At 48.3% G+C, this 16,080-nt stretch overlaps 1 protein-coding gene across 1 annotated transcript; it reads right to left on the bottom strand.

Annotated features, from left to right (window-relative positions):
- Positions 1-8,422: 8,422 nt before the first annotated feature.
- On the bottom strand, positions 8,423-11,080 carry F5B22DRAFT_643126 (kinase-like domain-containing protein; the record flags this gene model as incomplete). Its single annotated transcript, XM_047978214.1, has 1 exon — positions 8,423-11,080. One exon carries the CDS (start codon positions 11,078-11,080, stop codon positions 8,423-8,425), a length of 2,658 nt encoding a protein of 885 aa, XP_047834120.1.
- Between the last annotated feature and the right edge of the window lie 5,000 nt (positions 11,081-16,080).

A 16,080-nucleotide genomic window follows, 5' to 3' on the forward strand; every position in this document is an offset into this window, starting at 1 on the left:
ACTGCAGGTACTTTTGAATATCCTGCATATGATAATAAGAATAGGGGGCATCATGTAAATACACAGTCGGATTCGGGACGCACGCTGCAGCCTCAGTGAAACGCTGCTCGGCAAGAACCAAGCAAATTACGTCTGAACCTGTATATCTTCAGGAAAGACGCAGCTTCCGGAATTGACGGAATTCGTCAGCAGCCACTCGGACCCCTCGATATCTGACCATTGGCTTCCTCATCTGTAATTCTAGGCTTGTCGCTACCAATATCCTCGACGACTGCAGCCGGGTTTTTCCCCCGATCCTTATTAATATTTGAATTGTCTATTCTATGTCGGTATGTTCCCCGACCACCGCGACTCATATCAACAATTCGGATTGTTTTAACTACCGAAAGGCCATGATATAAATGAATATCAGTAGCTATGATAGGACTCTACTTGCTAAAACTTTTCTGATTCAGTGTAACTGCGTTCTATCGGTTATAGGTGTGAATAGGGTGAGCTCGTCTCCCTTCGTTGGTGACGCTTGATGGCCAAACAGCCCTACAGTAATTGGCCACGGACTATTTGAGCGTGGCAAACGTGATACAACAAAGACTAGAGTGCTAAATCCTTGCTGGCGATCATCACTGTCCGATCGGCATGCCACAATGCATGTCAAGCGGGAGAGGATCCTCTCTCCTTCGTAGCGGTTCCATTACACTTCCCAGGGCGGAGACATAGAGATCTATTGGCTACAAGGGTAGAGTTGAGGGGCGTAGATTTGGGACTATTCGCTGATTCATTCTCAAGGACATATCAAGATCTTGGATTTTTCCCTTCTTTGGCGGACGGATACCGGAACAGCGTGTCCTGAAAGGCCCTCAGTACCATATATGACTTGCTTCCTGGTTCCTTCTCCCGCTGGTACCGATTCGTTGTCACTATGTCATGTTGCATTTGAGGTGAGGCCCTCGTGATCTCGCCAAATTGGATTAACTACTGTTTACCTGCTTCGAACATCCAATTCTTGGTATCTGCCAAATTCGGTGTCTCTCGAAGCACTGATCAAAAAGGCACCGCAACGTTGTCTGCGTCCTTTGACCCGGTTTTGGCACGTCCGAGGCGATGGGTTACCCAAAAACCTGATTCATACTTCTCCCCGCAGTACAGAAACAAGCGCGTACGAATGGGCATACAGATCAAAAGCCCTGCATGAACCTTCATGATACTCCATAAAATATGCAGTATCATATTCGGAATCGAGGCACATAGGCTTCGTTGACTATGAGATGTCTTAGGCTGTGAAAATTAGCAGAAGCCTAAGCAAAGCTCTCACCAATGTATGTGGCATTCAATTCAGCTGTCAGGGCTGAGCAGAGAAGTGGTGTTCATGGACCTTTGCAACCCTAGCAGGTTGTTATACTGTGAATAGCTTTATAGTTTCAAGTATTGACCTAATACCATCGTTATATTATAAGATTGCTATTACTTATAGTTCGCCTTCTTCATTCCGCAAAATATCAATGTGATCAATGAGGTACCATGTTCTAATTTCCCGGTGTGAAGGCCCGGCACCTCTACCCTAAAAGCATCTGTCAGGTTCAACAAAGGCGATATCTGGAACACATGTAAGTACTTCAACACGGCACTGAGAAACTTTCGATGCCGTGATGCATCTGAGTAATTACATGTGGATAGACGACTTGTCAGAGTGGTTGGTCCCAGAGTGGGTAGAAGGTCAGTCACAGTTAAGTAGGTAGGTAGAAGGGGGTAGTATAGGCGTCAATATTCATTGAATACTGAACCCTCTAACCCTGGAAGGGGGTCCAACACCCTTTTATATAGCCAGTAGGTCTAATACAGCCATCCCTAGGGTCTATGTGACTATATCACCTGACACGACTTCTGCATCACAACATCGCCGACACTCACCTTTTATGAATACTTCAGATGTCATTATCCGCTCAGCCGGCATCACCAGGCAAGATCTTATCAATGGCCTTGTCTTGCCTGTTTTGCTTTCATATCTCACACAATTCCTTCTTAGCTTGAGTCTTTGGCACCTGGTGGATGAGCTCTTTAGGTCCAGCGTAACTAGACGAAAAGGGAGAAAAGGAACCCTGAGCACATAGCAAATTCTCATAGTCCTCTTCGTAGAGAGCTGATAGACAGGGCAACAGGCATCTGAGGTGGAACTAACACGCCTATTACGTCAAATAAGCTCTTAAGGAAGGAAAATTGGTAGAGTACAAGTGGAACGTATGGGGGTTAAATAATTCTTTAACCAAGAAATTAATAAATTTCCAAACATATTTCACACCCATCCACATACAATACATCAAAATATAAAATCATCCATAACACAGCAGAACCTAGCAATGATGTTATAAGTTTAATAACAAGCTTTAATGAAAGTAAAATAGGTAGGGCCACAACGCCACTACAGTAACTTATCCAAAAATTTATTCATAGACGTTTGATATTACAGACATCGAACTTCAGACGTGTTATAAAAAGGTATTAAACTCACATGCAATCTCAGCACGATCAAGTCCTAGAAGCGCTGCTTTGAGTTGCTTCATGGTCTGAACTGTCAGACGCGTTTGCGACAGGAGCAAGTTACACGGTACCAGCTTTTCTTCATTGTTGCTGAACTTTTCAACTCACAACCACGGTATAGTCAATCTACCTATCCCATGTATGTACTAAGCATTGTGTTGTTACAGGCAAACGAGGCCTTAATCACTGTGCACATGTCTGTTGATAACTTTAAACGCATCGCCAATGTCATCAAATTCTCAGGGAGTAAAAGGATACGCATGACCACATTCGGAAATCACCCACCAATTTTAATAAATGTGCGAGTATTAAAACTAATATCAGTAAAGTAGGGCTCTGATATGAACTATACAACAACTTTCTTGTTAAGACATAAATGAGTAGAGGCTGTAATGAAGTATTTGACAAGAGAATGAAGGCAGAACGAAATGCACATGATCTAACTATATTGATATATTCCTACTATATAAATTTTCTTGTTAAGTAAGATACGAAAAGAAGCAACATCGGCAGTAAACAACTGCTTTTATTGCATGTCGTGAAAGATGAACTTGATTATGATAATGTCTAAGAGGGGATATAAGCCTTTTAACAAGACTCTACAGTTATTCTGGTAATCCCACGTTACATCTATGCGTCACTAGTCAACAGAATAGAGCGCTATTCGATAAGAGGATGGTAATGGTAACAGCATATTATCCCTTATTAGGACAGGATTGCCCGGGAGACAGCCCCTCTAGAAAACGATGAAAGCTCCGTGGTCTGAAGATCCGTCGTCGTAGATATGCACTGCGCAACTTCAGCCCTCTTCTGTTACCAATTTTCAACAACATACTTCTATTTGTTACCAGCCGATCATAAGCCGCCAGCCCCCAAAGCACTGACCTCTAGAATCTGACCACCTACTACACGAACCCTAAAGTGGACGATCGCAGCTCATACTGTATGTAGTTCTGGTACATACGAAGTAGAGAATGCAGGTTCCGTCTGATGGTTACAGTAGCGGACTCGCCACAATGCCCAAACTCGTACAGTAGAGTCTACGCCTCGCAGGTGGCGATTCACTAACATACATACAGCACATCCCTCTTAACACACCATCCCAACTAACCTACCGTATGCACAATGCACTACATCGGATTTCATCTTTGTACCTCCAAGTACCGACTTATGCATGATGTGCTAATGTTCCATTGGTATTATATGTATAGTTCTATAGGAACATAGGGAGGGTATTGATCGAACCATTAAAGTCCAGTCCGGCCGTACGGGTCAATTTGGAGTTATTCAACCCCTCTCCCCCGGGGCTGACTGACGATGGGCATGCGTATGCGGAGGGGGTGAGAAATGGGGAAAAAGAGAAAAGACGTAATGCATGACGATCTCGTTCATGCCAATCTTTCTCGAACAAGGCTTGATTTTCTTTCAACTGCGCCGCCCTTTTTTTTTTTTTTTTTTTTTTTTTTTTTTTTTTTTTTGCCCAGCAATGCGGCTCTCGCCAAGCCCGCGGGCCAAGACGGTTCGATCAGGCACAGATGCGGACTCATTTTCTGTCCCCCGATCTACAACGTGCACTTTTGGTTTTTCTTCTAACGCGCAAGGATATATATTTACACACGCCTAGGTTTATAGTCGTTGTTTTATGACTGTGAATGGTGTTAAAAAGGCGATTAGAGTCTTCGGTCTTTTCCGATAGTTATGTTGAGCTATTTAATTGCACCACCGGCTGATGTTGACTCTGCCGATCGCTGCGATCAAGACGAGTTGAGAGCGTACGGCGGCGCCCTTCGCGATGAGCTGGCTGACCAAGGAATGGCTTCTGCAGGGACAGAGCCACAACTTTCCATCGGCTCACATAGCCCGTTCCAGCCCAGTCCGGCCCAGCCCAACGACACGGGTGCTCAGGGGAGCGGGGTTTATGGTATATGTCTCTTAGGCAACTATATCAGCATATTCGGCGGGGGACTAGAATGCGACAATGAGGGATTGATGGGGATGCATCACCAACCGGGTCTAAATCCTTCGTAGATGAAAGCATGTCGCATAATGCGTGGCTGATTCCAACACCATATATCGCAAAACCCTACCTACTACAAGTGAGACTATACCGACCGGCCATAATCTTGGGGTAGGAATAGACGGGCGGTGATGGTGTGAGTGATATTCCACATCGAATCTTGTACGGTTCGGATCCTGCTCTGGCCCAATTGCAATCTAGGCCCGCGTAGTATACATAAAGTGGCTGACCCGGTCCCAGGACCGACATAGTATCGAGCATCATGTAGGTAGGAATTTCCTCGTCATCCTCCTTCAGCCACCCCCGGAAAATCCAACCTGGCATAGCATTCTGTCGTAGTTAGATAGACAGCTGTTATATTGGTAGGTAGTTGGGAAATCCGCCTCGGCTGTCAGAAAGACGCAGCTGTCAGAATAAGGAAAGCCGCGAACCACTACCCAAGCGCCGACTAAATCACGTCCCTCATGCCGGTTCAACGCAAATTCGAACCCCCAGCGTCAAGCATCCCTACATAATACATACATCTGCACTACTGTATCAGTCTACCTATGACTATCCATGCTACTGTTAGGTACTCCCCCACGTGTACGCACGCAGGTTCTGCCCCTCATTGGTCTGCGGGTTTGACAAGGTCTCCTGCCTCCTGGTTACAAGAGAGCCCATCTTCTTCCTACTCTGGCAAGCCGGCGCAGAAGCGTGGGAACGATGCCCTGGCGTTGGTTAAAGAGGGGAATATCAAGTAGGCGCCGTTGGAAGTGCTGCAAGTGAAGCCTAAGGGGGATATGAAGCGCGGGTTGATGGGAGTCATCTCGAACTTTCTTTTCCAATCGTGACAATGGAGTGAGGAGTGAGTGCTCATTCATGGCTGGGATCATGCCATGATTCCCGCGACGATTTTACTCATGCGTGTCTTGTCCTCCTCATCCCACCGCTTCCCCCAAGTGCGTATTCGTATGGTATTCGTACGAACAATTCTCGCTTCTCACTGAGAAGATGCATAACTTGACGGCTCTGCGCAGATACGGTGTCGGTTGCAGGTGGGTAGGACTGATGTCTGCCATTTTCCCTGGGAGTCCCCTCGTCCCCACACCAGGCTCGGAGCCGAAGCGGGTGTGTGTGCCAGATCTAGTTTTTCTGCGCGCGCATCTGACACTGCAAGCACTTGAAAATAGGGGGCAAATTAGGATAGCATTTGTAAGTAAGAACTGGGTCCCCTAGGTAAGATTTATGTACATTAGCCTTTGATGCCTCAGGTGACCTGTCCATGCTGGTCCTTCAACTTATGTTCCGCTTTCCCTAGCTGCTGCTGGGACTGTCGTAACAGTATGGTAACATCCTACTTTATGTATGTATACTGACTTATATGTAAGTAGAGAACAAAGGGTATTCAGGGCCGTGGAAGTGAATAACGGTGTGGGCTGTCAAGGGTCCGCATGACGAGGAGCCGAGCCGGGGTCAAGGGATTGTCGAGAAGCGGGGAGTTACTGTTTAAGCAGATTTCCCTCTGTCTCTTGGATCTCTCGTGCAGCATATACCAATGGCTTCTATATTTGTGGATAGATGGAGACAAAAGGGAGAAAGCGAAAGGCTGCGATATACCGCAATAAACACACAATACACATGTAGTGTAATTGGCGTCGATGCCACGAAGCGTCCGAAGCTCCGCGAAGGAAAACCCAAGTACCTATCCAGACCAACGCTTACCTACTCTGCTATAACATACGCACGCAGGAGGAAGAGAGATACTTACATAGTAAAGGCGATGCAGCCAATCTGATTGCATGCAGGCAGCATGTCGACTGTACAGCAGAAAGGGTGCAATGCAATGCAACGATGCGCTACAACAACCACGCCTAGAGACTAAGTACATGTTCTCTTCCCCCGCTCTTGTCGATGGGTATTTTTTTCTTTGGTATGGGATGCAGGTCGAACATCTGTGCCCACCGCCAATCCATATTCAAGCTTACCTGTTGGTTATGTGATGTAAGTGAGTTACATAGTAGTGTGTAGACAGGACACACACATCGAACCCCCCACGACAACCTCATATGCCTTGTGCACCTGACAACACCACAGACGTTATACCTACAGTAGGTAGTCTGCATGCATGGGCCGACTTACCTAGTATACTACCAAGTATGTCCATGCGGGTAGGGTTCCGCAGAATCTAAGGAGTTGCGGATTAAAACGCGGCTACAGGAGAAGACAGAAAGAAACAAAGAAGGCCGGCCACGGGCAAATGTGTCTACAATTACTTACTTACATCCTTCCTTAGGTAAATAGAAGACCAGGTATGACGCTGATCCCACACCCGCCCATAAAACCGGTTACCAGGTGATCATCCACTCCCCATCCATCCATTCCCCAATAAGCAGAGTAATGACCTAACCTAGGGTTACTTGGTATGTTTGCATCATGCAGGAGTTCCTTGAAGAGGGATAAGATAAAAAATAAAAAAAGCTTGTCCCCCCCCCCCTTTTACATAGGCATGGTAGGTAGGTATGTAAGTAATCCTGGGGGAAGCAAGGAGGAATGAATCTCTCGGGTTACATAGGTAGGTACGAGATGCGCATACTAGGTACCTACATCTGTAAGTAAGTAAAGCGGGACAGATCAGTCGGCAATCCGAGGGCCAAATTGACCGAACATGAACATGGAATCACTTTCATTCCATCTCCGAAATGTACCTACACCAACCAACCAACCAGCCAGCCAGCGCCCAATCAGCCGTCGTCGATAGACACGCCCATTACCCAGACACTACCCACACATTACTTAGACCGGGCGCTTGGACATGAAGCCATACCCGTTGTATCGGTAGTGTGTCGGCGCATCGGACGATAGGAATTGAAACCAACCCTCTTTACCTAGGTATCCTCATTGACTAATCCTTCTAGATAGCTATCGTATGGAGCGGGTATGGATGGTAGATTTGTCCGTCCGGTGGACCACCTCGGCTTTCGGCACTCGCTCAACTCTTTGTCGGGTCAGCTTGGTCAGGTCGGTAGGTTTATCAGGCCGGCGACATTAACGTCGGGCGAGTGTCGGAAATCAGAAATAGTGTATGGACTATAGTACACAATTCTACATAGGTAGGTTAGGGTGTTCAACTATTCGCTACCTATGACAAAGAGGTCATACTTAAGTACCGTACTACGTAGGTACGTGCTGGGAGGGCCACAGCGGGTCAATCGCCCATGACGTCGTCACCCAGAATAAAGACGGTGGTACATTCTTGCTTGATTGCCTGCCTGCCTGCCTGCTCGCTTAATCGCTTTGGTACCCAGTTCCACTACCTTAGGCTAGACCAAACTGTCGGAATGGAATGGTCGCTGTCGCTTTCTGCGTGCTCATTCATTCCAGGGGCAAAGACGTCAAGTCAACACTAGAAGCGTGATTATGGGCGTTGGACCAAAATTCAAACAGATATCGCTTTGTATCATTTTGCCATCTATCATGGAACTCTGCCACTGGTTTCAGTTCACAGGGCGAGAATCTTCTACATAGTACAACAACAACAGGCAAACAGCCAAAAGGTTGGTGTGACCATAACCACCCCTGAAGTTTGAGGCCTGGGCTCGACAGAGCCCCATTTTGTGTGCAAACTACCCTCAACAGCTCAGCCGAAACACGTCGACCTCTGATAGTGGGTACGAACTTAAAATTATGTACGTGTGGTGAATCAGGCGCATAATTACCAATCCAACAAATTCTATATACCCCCCCCCCCCCCCCCCCCCCGGGTCCGCCTAGAAATGCAATGGGATATACCCGCCCTAACGCCGTTATATGAATGTAATCGTGATCCCAACAACGCGAGTCCCCCTACGCTAAGAGTAGGTTAACACCGCTTCGAGTTGTGACAAAAACCTAATAGCCTGGTTTACCGGGCATTGGTGGTAAGCCGTGGCCTGTGCTCATCGGTGGTAGATGGTTGTGGCAGAAAATCTTGCCGCTACTGCTCTTCATGCAATCCTTCTTGGAGACGTCGATATATTTGACCGGGTCGTCGTAACTCTCAAGTTGACAGCATTCCGCATTCTTCATCCAGCGGTTGGTGATAACATCGTTCATCGTGATACGCTTCTTGGGATCTGGATGTAGCATTTGCAATAGCAGCCGACGGAGTGGAAGCGGCTTGACAAAATACTCAAATGGTAACAACTTGGGATAGGCATCCTTTGCAACATCGGGTTTCGCGAGCTTCTTCGCCTCGGTTTTCTCCCAGCCCAAGACCAAATCGTTGTAATTTTTATGCGCTGGAGTAGCCTCGGCTTTCTCCCAAATGTTGGCACCAAAAACGAGGTAGATCATGACAATGGCGGAGCTCCACACATCTAGTGGCCGAGGATCATACTCCTCCTTTTTGCTGAGGACTTCAGGCGCGATATAAGGCAGACTGCCACAGATGCCTGGCTTGCAGAGTCGCACCTCGCCCATAGCAACGCCGCATTGCCCCCCTGACTCCCTCAACCCAGGATGTATCCCTGAGAAGACCTCCGAGACACCAAAATCGGTTATCTTCAATTTGCTCTCTTTTGTAATCAGAAGATTTTCCAACTTGATGTCACGGTGTGCGATGCCATTGTTATGAAGGTAGTTGATACCTTGGCAAAGTTGCTTGAATAAGCAGATCCGATCGATATCCCGACCTTCTTCTTTCAAGTACTTTTTCGACACCAGGCTAAAGAGATCTCCCTCCGAACAGTACTCCATGACGTGATTCCAGCGCCCGTGGTCAGTACATAAACGAACCGTTTCGATAACATTGGGATGATGTAAACTCTTGGCTATGCTGTACTCGGACTTGATCTTCTTCTCGTATTCCTCTGCCGACTCAGACGCGGTCTTGGATCGGAACTCTTTAACAGCATACAGTTCACCGGGACAGCCCTTGCGTGCCATAAGGGTAACCTTTGAAGTTGCGCCCTTACCTAAATGCTTGCCATGTCGCCCCAGGAATTTGTGCAGATACTCGTACTCTTTCAGCAGGTCAGCAATGTCGAGGGTAAAGTCGTCAGGAAGGCTCAGGCTAAGTCGTCTAGCTTTCATGCCGGTTCCGGCATCTGGTGGAATAGCCCATGGTTGACGTGTTAAATGATTTTCCTCGGTATTCCTCTTGCGTTCCAGACTTCTCGCTCGTCGAGGTGGGTGGTTCTTAGCATTGCCTGCGAAATTGACCTTTTGACGAAGCGAAAACCCCGTGAGAGCCCTATTCTTTTTCGCATTATTATCCAGAAAATCACTAGAGGTAGGCATGTTGGAGGCATTGCCCTTGTCATGCGAGACAAGAGCCATCTCCAGAGGAGAGCCGGGAGACGGCGGTGTGTTAGATCTCGTTGTTGCAACTGATCGGTGGTAAGAGAAACGACGGCGACTAGTCTGACCAGGCAATTTCCCCATAGCTGCAAGACTAGTTTCCGATGTACCAGTGCTGTAATTAGAATCCTTCGGTGGCGACGTCGCAGCACTGGCAGTAGCTGCGCCGTTTTCATCTGTAAAATGATTGCTACGCCTAAATAATGACGACATGGCGCGCGACAAAGTAGACGATTGACGTCTCGAAGGAGGTCGTCCTGCGGCCGGGGTTGAAGGAGCTTGATCTGGATATGTTACGGCGGTCTGTTTGTTTGGTGTTGCAGAGTCCTCTGATACTAGCGCCACTGACGTAGGTTGCAATGCAGGTTGTACATCTGGTTGCTTTGAAGTACTTAAAGTTGCTCCAACAAAGCTACTGGGGACTGACGAGTCACGATGATACAGGTCGTGACTGTCACAGAAACGGAAATCCCGCGATTGGCGGCCGCTGACGGGCGTTACAGGGTCGTTGGGGAGAGATTCACTGCACGTTTCCTCGTCGCATTCTTCGGGAATCGGGGTGGACAAATCTGTAGGGTACCGACGCAGTGAGTCTAGTGGGACTTGAAGAGAGCTGCAATACGACGACGAGGTGGTTGTGGGGGAATCTGAGGAGGGAGTGGATAATTCTGGAGGAGGGATGATTAAACCAATGGTGAAGTCGAAAATAGAACGATTAAGATCGGATATACCTGAAATAAGCGTCTTGGACGAAGATGACGGAATAGGCCGCGGGGCAGAGGTGGCAGAGGTGAGAACGGAAGCCGTGGGCCTGGGTGCAGGAGTGGCCGGCGTAAGAGGCTTAGGAGTTGCAGAGACAACGGCGACCGCGGTGGAAGAAGACGGTCTTGTAGGTGGTGTAGGTGTAGGTGAGCCAAGCGGGAGACTGGGATTATTAAGAGTAGGAGTAGGAGTAGGAGTAAGATTAGAATTGAGATTGCGATTGGCGTCCGTGTGAAAAGAAGAATGGATAGAAGAATGAAAAGAAGGAGGATTTGGCTGGGCGGTGCTAGAACTGCTACGGCGAGCAAAGGCCGAGGACGAGGACGAGGAGGAGGGCGACTGTGAGTAATAAGAGGCCGCGGAGTGTGTCGCCGAGTCTGTCGTGGGTGTTGATGATGACATGGCTAAGGCCGGCCTGGTCGCAAGCACCTGGGCCTGTGGGGCCATGATGATGGTGATGAGGGTTAGGGAGGTTGCAAGCGGTGGTCTTAGTGGTTTTAGTGGGTTTGGCGGTTTGGCGAAAGGATCGTGGGCGGGCTGGGGGCGCTGGCTGGGCTTGGCCTTGGCCTCGGGCTAGGCTTTGCTCGTATAATTCCTCTCTGAACGAGGATTGCTGCTACGTAGGGCGTGCTGGTCCCTGTTTCCCTGCTGCCTTGCTTCCCTCTGCCGCTGCTGCTTGCTTGCTTGCGTGCTTGTTAGGACCGGGTTGCCCCAAAATTTAGTGAAGCGAGTGCCTGTGACGACACTGGCTCCAGTCAGCTTTGGGGGGTGAAGACCTAGAGTAGTAGGGGAATTGGCCCTCTGTCGTAGCAGGCAGTGTTGCTGGAACAAAGAGCGAACCGGGGCACACCCCGACGTCCCGATGTACCTAGGTGTAGAGGTATGGATGTATGAAGGCAAGAGAGGCTGAACAGATGAACGGACGGGCTGAAGGAAAGATGGGAAGCAGGATTCCTCCAAAAACCCGCAACCGCAAGAGAGAGAGTTCAAAAGAACGGGAAAAGGACGTGTTATGAGCAGCGGGCTCTGTTGGCCGTCTAGTTACTGATATAGGTGCAAGCAGGAGCCCGTCTACTTGACTTGGTCGGTAGGTAGTCGGTAGGTTGGAAACGGCGTCCCCTTGAGGCCCTAATGCACGCTACAGAGCTGCAGGGAACAGCGCTTGTAGCGTAGAGCGGGGCGAGGGGGGGCGATGGGCGATGCTGGTAAAGAGATAACGAGGTGTTGGTAGCGGGCTAATAGTGGCACACATACACCACACGGCAAGCCTTACAAGTCACGTAGCATGCGCTAGGTTAGGTACCTACTGTAGGTAACAACTGCCCCCCTGGCACACTGACTGGGGCGTTGTGTAAGTGTGTAAGTAGGCGAGGTAGGCACCTATAGGTAGGTCCTGCAGAGTACCACTGCGAGAAACCAGCCACTGCGTATGTACTTAAGTATAAGTAGGCGACCCTGGCTAACTCAGGCAAGGCGAGGCACCGCCCTGGAGGGATGAGGGATGAGGAAATGAGGGAATGGTGGATGGTGTCTGGAGACAATATGGGATAGGTGCGTATAGTGGATTTGTAGAGCCCCCGGTCTAGCGCCTTGTGACGCTGTACTATACGTATGAGGAGGCCCTGCGAGGAGTAGACGAGCGACCTATGGGACGAGACACGCTGGATATCACCAAACTTCACAAATTCCCGCAAAACCCCATGTCCGTTGCTCCATGAGGGGGTCCTGGATCGGGGGTCCCAGGTAGTGTACACTAGCCCGTTAGGCGTAGCTTCGGTGGACGACGGGCTTTGTTTGTCGGTCAAGTATGGGGAAAAGGATAGCGGTAGCCGGAGTGAGAGCGTCGAGGGACAACAAAGTTGATATTCTGGAGAGGATATATATATATACACTTGCGTGGCTGTGGATGTGTGTGTATGTTTTATATATTCCGGCGACCTAGGTTGTCGTTGAGTTGGTGAGCGTAGCGGCAGCCAGCCTTGAAAGCGAGTGGCACGTACTTAAGTTGAATGCAAGATGAGCGAATATCGGCTCAATCACTTCAATCACGACTCAGATGCGGTTTGCTATGTAGGGTCTGAGTCGAAGTAGGCTTCAACTACAAGATGAGAGGGAGAATTGAACAAGAAGAGGAGAAATAGAAGACTGTTCAACATGTTTCCATTCGGACTGAGGAGGGAGCACCGAGAACTTAAAAAGAATGCCAAACTGTCTTGGCTAATTCTTCTTCGAAGATTCGACGCAGCCAAGTATTGTGACTCCCCTGGCTAAGCAAGTATTCATTACATACCACATTCGCTCATGGAGTGTTGCACAGCTGACGGTACCGAGAAGAGGCCCAAGTGATAGACCTCTGGAGATCTACATTGCCTAGATGCCAAGTCAGAAGAGCACGGGAGTAGGTATATTAGATTTGACGGCTGCTGTAAAACACACACCCGCACACGCACACACACACACACACACCACTCGAATCACAGACAAAGGAGAAGCGTAGAGGCTCGGCATACCTAGTTGCTGACTTGTACATGTCTTCTACCTACTTACCTAAGTACTACAGGTACTCATACCGGTAGGTCACATACGTACTCTAGGCCAAGGCTACGGCAACGCCTTCAATGTCCAGAAAGTAAATGAGGTTCTCAGGCTGTCTTGGCTCATACAAGTACCGACGGCTTGTGCAAGGTATAACCAAGTACGAGCAGCATTACCGGCGTAGCAAATATGCACTGTATCGCGAGAGTTTGTTTCATTGTCTCTCTCCTACCTACACTAGGTATGTGAATGTAATCGGAAAGAATAAACGATCCCTCTCCACAGACTCTCGACCTCTACTTAGGTAGGTAGGTATCTATCCATCTCCCAGTGAGGCCTGTAATAGAAGTCGTGGTAACATGATAGCTACCTGTGCCTACTGCTGGCTGGACGTGTCGATACCTGGACCCGATCTTGGGATCTGTAGAGTTGTCCAGGATGCAAATGCTTGGTATTTCTTTCCATAGCACATCTGCTTCCAGAAATGGCCTAGAGAGCCGCAATAAAAGCTTGGCCTCCTCCACTTGGGAGATCAATGACAAAGATGGATACCAACTTGGGAATGTATCGCTGACTGCTGTAATTACCTCTTTGAGAGGTCCATGATATATATATATTTAGGTATTTTCTATAGCTATTCTCTATATACTGTATGTATATAGCTCGAGACGACTAAGTACAAGGCAATGAATAGGCATGTATGTAGGTAGTGAGATCACATGATATCCAGGGGATGATTTGATTCGGCCTGAACAACAGGCTGGGGCTGCCAAGGCTGGCCAGAGACTGGCCAAGGGTTGAAACATTTGCTGGGGTAGGATTGGCTACCTACCTACTCAAGAGGTACGGTACGGTAGTGTACACGGTTCGTTCAGTGAAACTTCTGTCTCCGAGCATATGAGCATGGGATACGGTATCCTATCAACAACAGGAGCCGGGGCTCCCGTTTCGAGGGATATCATATCTGGCTACGAAGTTTGTGTCTGCTCTGTTTCCCACATTCCACCCCGCTACAGGACCCTAATGCAAGATTGCATCTTCATGTGTTTCGGCAGGTGCTGAAGCGGGATTGTACCACTTGAAAGCCAAGCAAGCATCATTTCCAGCAGTCATGTATACACATCCTACTACTACTTGTACGTGGCTGCTCGGGGAACCGTGGTATTACCACTCGCCAAGGATAAGGATTCTGTATCCCAAAGCGAAGGCTGTTTGATAATCTCAGCACGAGTGCGTGCGTGTGTGCCTCCACGGTGGTGTCGATCCAGCCTGTGCCAGTCTCTTGTTGGGTATCTATGCTGCGCGATATTGGTATTATCGTTCTACTATCGATCTACGAGTGTGAGAATTCATTCTACTTGCATATAGTATAAACAAAAAAAACTACAGTTGACTACTACATAGTATCATACCAGCAGTGAGCGGTTGCGGTGCTGTATCGTTAAATGCCGCAATCCACAGTTGAGGCACCAAACACACCAGTCAACTTGCGCGCTAGAGGATCGGTTGTGGGGTCTCCAACTTCGTCATGCTTAGACCGTTATAGACTGTTATCCCATCCCTACGTAGTATTCACAAAAGTGAGTACCCATTCGGCCGGATCTGACACGATAAAACCGGCCGAGCGTGATTCGTCGTCTCACAGCGGGCTCGTGGCCACACATACATACGGCATGCTGAATAAAGGATGTTCATAAACCAGAAGATGACTGGCAGAGAGCAATGGCAGCATCTGGTCAGTGTCGCTTTGGTGGCGTCGAGGAACACATGTGTCCCAGGCCAAGGAATAAGTTTCTACCACCTGCTCAGTATCTCGTCCTCGGTGACATTTATACTAGAGACACGGAGAGCAGACTCCCTTCCAAGTGTCACTACCAGTCCTCGCCAGTTTGCCGCAGACGTGATGGTCTGGTTGGTTGCCAATTCGACAAGTCCTGGGCATCTCGGCGCTGACTCGTACATGTACCTTTTTGAGCCTGCGTACTATGTAAATCAATGGCGGATTGCAAACACTTAGTCAGTGCACAATAACTACGAGATGCCACCACGTACTTGTCAATCACCGACCGTTCGAGAATGAAAACCTGACTAAGACATGAATAGAGCAAACATGTGTCATTTACGTTCCTTTAAGTCTCTCTCTCCCTACTCATGTACATTGAGTATATGTCGTCTGAGAAACAACATGCAATATAATTGTGTTAGTAGCCCCATCCTACGTACTCATCGCATCGTGGGGGGCTCCGGGAACACGCTAATTGACAGTGGTTAATTAACACACCAAGACTCTGGCTCTTCAACAAAGACTTGGCCATACAAGATATTTGTCAATAGCTATGATCCTAAACTTTCTTGGCGAGAGTCTTTTACACAGCATCTCATTGGCACCACTACTAAACACCTGTGACAGTCAGTGTATACAATATACATATAGTATCAGGCGTCCACTGATCTTTACTCAACTGGGTCTAGAATCTTTTGAGACGAAGGAAGCGTGATAGTGTTCTATTTTCAATGGTTTGAGGCGACCTAAATCTCCATCGCTCATTACTCAAGTGTAACCGCATATAGAAGCATCGATCGGTACTATAGTAAGGAGTAAAAGAACATCCCTACAGTATCCATCCCTTCTCCCGCAAAACACCTAACAAGGTGAATGATGCTTTCTATTCAGCGAGTCACCGGTATCGCCAAGAATGGCAATCCGCTGCAGTTCGTTCGAGATTGGTTAGCATATCAAATGCGAGAAGGTCGAAAAATGGGAAGCACCATCTTTACCTAGCTATACCAGGTAACGCGACACCGTGGTGTGAACTGCTCCATCCGACCTGATCGTGCAATTGCCCAGACACTATGCAGAGAACACTGCAAGACGCCCTGCTGTATGACCCGAACAAAATCATACACCACAC

Source organism: Xylaria bambusicola, assembly GCF_022495145.1.
Source record: "Xylaria bambusicola strain CBS 139988 unplaced genomic scaffold F5B22scaffold_6, whole genome shotgun sequence".
Lineage (NCBI taxonomy): Eukaryota > Fungi > Ascomycota > Sordariomycetes > Xylariales > Xylariaceae > Xylaria > Xylaria bambusicola.